This window comes from Montipora foliosa, unplaced genomic scaffold, assembly GCF_036669935.1.
Source record: "Montipora foliosa isolate CH-2021 unplaced genomic scaffold, ASM3666993v2 scaffold_413, whole genome shotgun sequence".
Lineage (NCBI taxonomy): Eukaryota > Metazoa > Cnidaria > Anthozoa > Scleractinia > Acroporidae > Montipora > Montipora foliosa.
The window spans coordinates 252,501-255,000 of record NW_027179716.1 but is presented as its reverse complement, the minus strand read 5'-3'; the positions used below and the strand labels follow the sequence as shown (position 1 = coordinate 255,000).

Here is a 2,500-nt window from a genome sequence, read left to right as displayed (position 1 = left end):
TTAAGGAAGCAGAGCCAACAAAAGAAAAAAACAAAAAAAACAAAAAACGGCAACAACCACTCTGGCCGAGCCTGTCTATCTCGAATTAGACTAATCTGGCAGCCACATGTGGGCCGGCAGATGTTGACTTAAGAGGTAACCCTTAAATCATCTCGTCATGAAAACTTCCCAATATAAATTCTTAAATTCTTTAACCTTGAGAGAAACATGGAATATACACTATCATCACTTATGTCGACTGAGAGCTTTGCAGTTCAGGATAAGTGTATCAGCAGACATATTCGCTGAGCCGTGACAACAGAATTGAGGGTACAAACGCCGCGAACGCTTCCTTGCACTGTCAAATAGTTCCCCATCGAACCTAACTTGAGTCCCTAATGTAGAAGCTCGCAAAGCGGGAAAAATCTATCCAACAAAATGTTCTCGTAAATTACAAGAAAAAGGCAAATTTATTTCCGAAATCGAGATCTATCAAGAGATCGATACAAAGTAAAACCGTAAGTTCCCTGAAGAGCGTTTTAAGGCTACTCACTACATTTTTGCAAAACCAACCCGTGAAAAAAGACCTTCCACACGATTCACAGTTTCTTTCCATTTCAAATAAAATCAAATAAAATCAAATAGATGATCTTGAGTGAAAAAAACAATAAACAAACAAAGAAACAAAAAATCTTACCTGTCAGTTTGATCAACAAGATTACCCTCCTCAAAATCAATCAAATAATGCACGTTTGCATTTGATTCAACCACATCTTGAACTTTTGGCTGCAATAGTTAAAAAAAATAAGACCTCAAAATCAAAGGAAAGATAATGTCGTCTCTATTCTTCGAGAACTGCATATAATCTCAAGTGCCAGTATTCTTTAAAACTAAACTGATTATCAAGTTGCTTCCTTGCAAAGTTGTTTCGTACCCGGAGTTCATAAATATGGCACTATCAAAACTTGCCATTGACCAACTCATAGGATGTTTTAAAGTCCAGGAGTAACGCGGCGTGTGGGATTCATTGCAACTGCCGACATTTTTTCGTTGCCTTCGATGCTCATTCTCTTAGCTACAAGAAAATAGCGCTTTAACCAAGGTAGACAGGATACGAAAAGGGAAGAACGAAAACGAATTGAATGTCGCTCACTTGTATCTCCAATGAGCTGATCTCTGAGGGAGCAGACTGGACATCGACCTGCTCCACTTGTACGAGCAGATTAGTCTCTATATTATCTTCCACTGGAGTAGACTGGGCAAGCCTGTCCTGGAGACTGCGAATGGAAAATTGTGACATTGATTTCATACTTCTTCCACTGTTTAAATAACACCATGAAACCAGGCAATATTTCCAGGATTGCATGGTAATAGATGCTTTATGAAAGACAAAACATTAAGTAAAGCTTCCTGTCGTTTCATTCACCTCTGTATTTAGAGCAATAGACTTTAGAAAAAAATTGATAGTGGGGTATTCATGAGAGGTAGGTTAGCGTAGGTCTTATAGCACTTTCCCCTGTATCAATATGTCCTCCCAAGAACCCGATTCAAAACAGGGAGTTCAAAAACAAAAAGCTTTTAATGCTCTCTTTCATTTTACATACCGAAAATCAGTGACTGATGGAACGTGCCAGGCAACATGTCTCCCCACCCCCCGGTATGAAATAGTTAAACAAACAATGAAAAAAATGGACCGTTAAACACAACAAATGGGAAAAACATTAACTTGATGTAGAACTGCTTCTATTGATAATAGGAGAGTTCAAACACTAGTTCCATGTTCTCAAGTTGCTTGTAGGCTGTTCACGAAAAAACAGTTCTAAGAAACGAAAGCCTAGTCACCAGTCATGACCGAGTTCGGATCCCTTGATCTGGTTCTGTCTGCTACTCGCACAGTTCAGCGCCTGGTAGGCTCTTGGTGCCCGATTCCTTGCAAGGTGCGGCTTCATAGGGCTCCTCGAGGTGACTTGACACATATAGGAGCTCAGCAAGGGTTACCTCGACAGGCCGTTTTTTGGCCGTTTGTGTCTGGATCATGTTTTGTTCTGGTGTTTAGGGTGGTTCGCCATTGGCTGTTGCAGGAGTTTGTTCGTTGGTATTCTTTTAGTGGGCTCTGTTGCGCCTTTAGGAGGACCCATCTGCTGTCTCAACTTCATATCATCCTTCGTCAATTCGCTCAACGACCACATCCTTCTTCCATTCCATTCGTCCCAAAACAAATGGTTTCATCATCACAGTTGTAGTTGCATTGTAGCACCGGGCTTGCCTCTGTTGGACATCTTTCAGCTTCTCTTTCTCGTGACTTGTGTTCAGGGTTCCTGGTTTCAAGAGAGTACCAGCTGTGGGCAGTGGTCCCCTTGTCCTCCTGTTCATGAGCCTCTGAACTGGGTTGCGTCCGATTCCTTGTGACGGGGTGTTGAGTTCAGCAAGGAGTCCCAAGTAGAAGTCATTACCACCACCCTTGGCAATCTTACGTAGCAGATTTTTAGCAAACTTAAAAGCCGCCTCAACTTCACCATTT

At 41.6% G+C, this 2,500-nt stretch overlaps 1 protein-coding gene across 2 annotated transcripts in view; it reads right to left on the bottom strand.

The window, feature by feature from the left end:
- The window catches only part of LOC137988307 (utrophin-like), a 106,609-nt gene that overhangs the window by 78,153 nt on the left and 25,956 nt on the right, over window positions 1–2,500 (bottom strand). For both annotated transcript variants that reach the window (XM_068834341.1, XM_068834340.1), the window contains exons 14-15: window positions 1,133–1,256; window positions 677–765 (exon numbers count right to left, since the gene is read on the bottom strand). In XM_068834341.1, coding sequence (XP_068690442.1) covers window positions 677–765; window positions 1,133–1,256 — 213 coding nt within the window. The remainder of the gene's footprint in view (window positions 1–676; window positions 766–1,132; window positions 1,257–2,500) is intronic.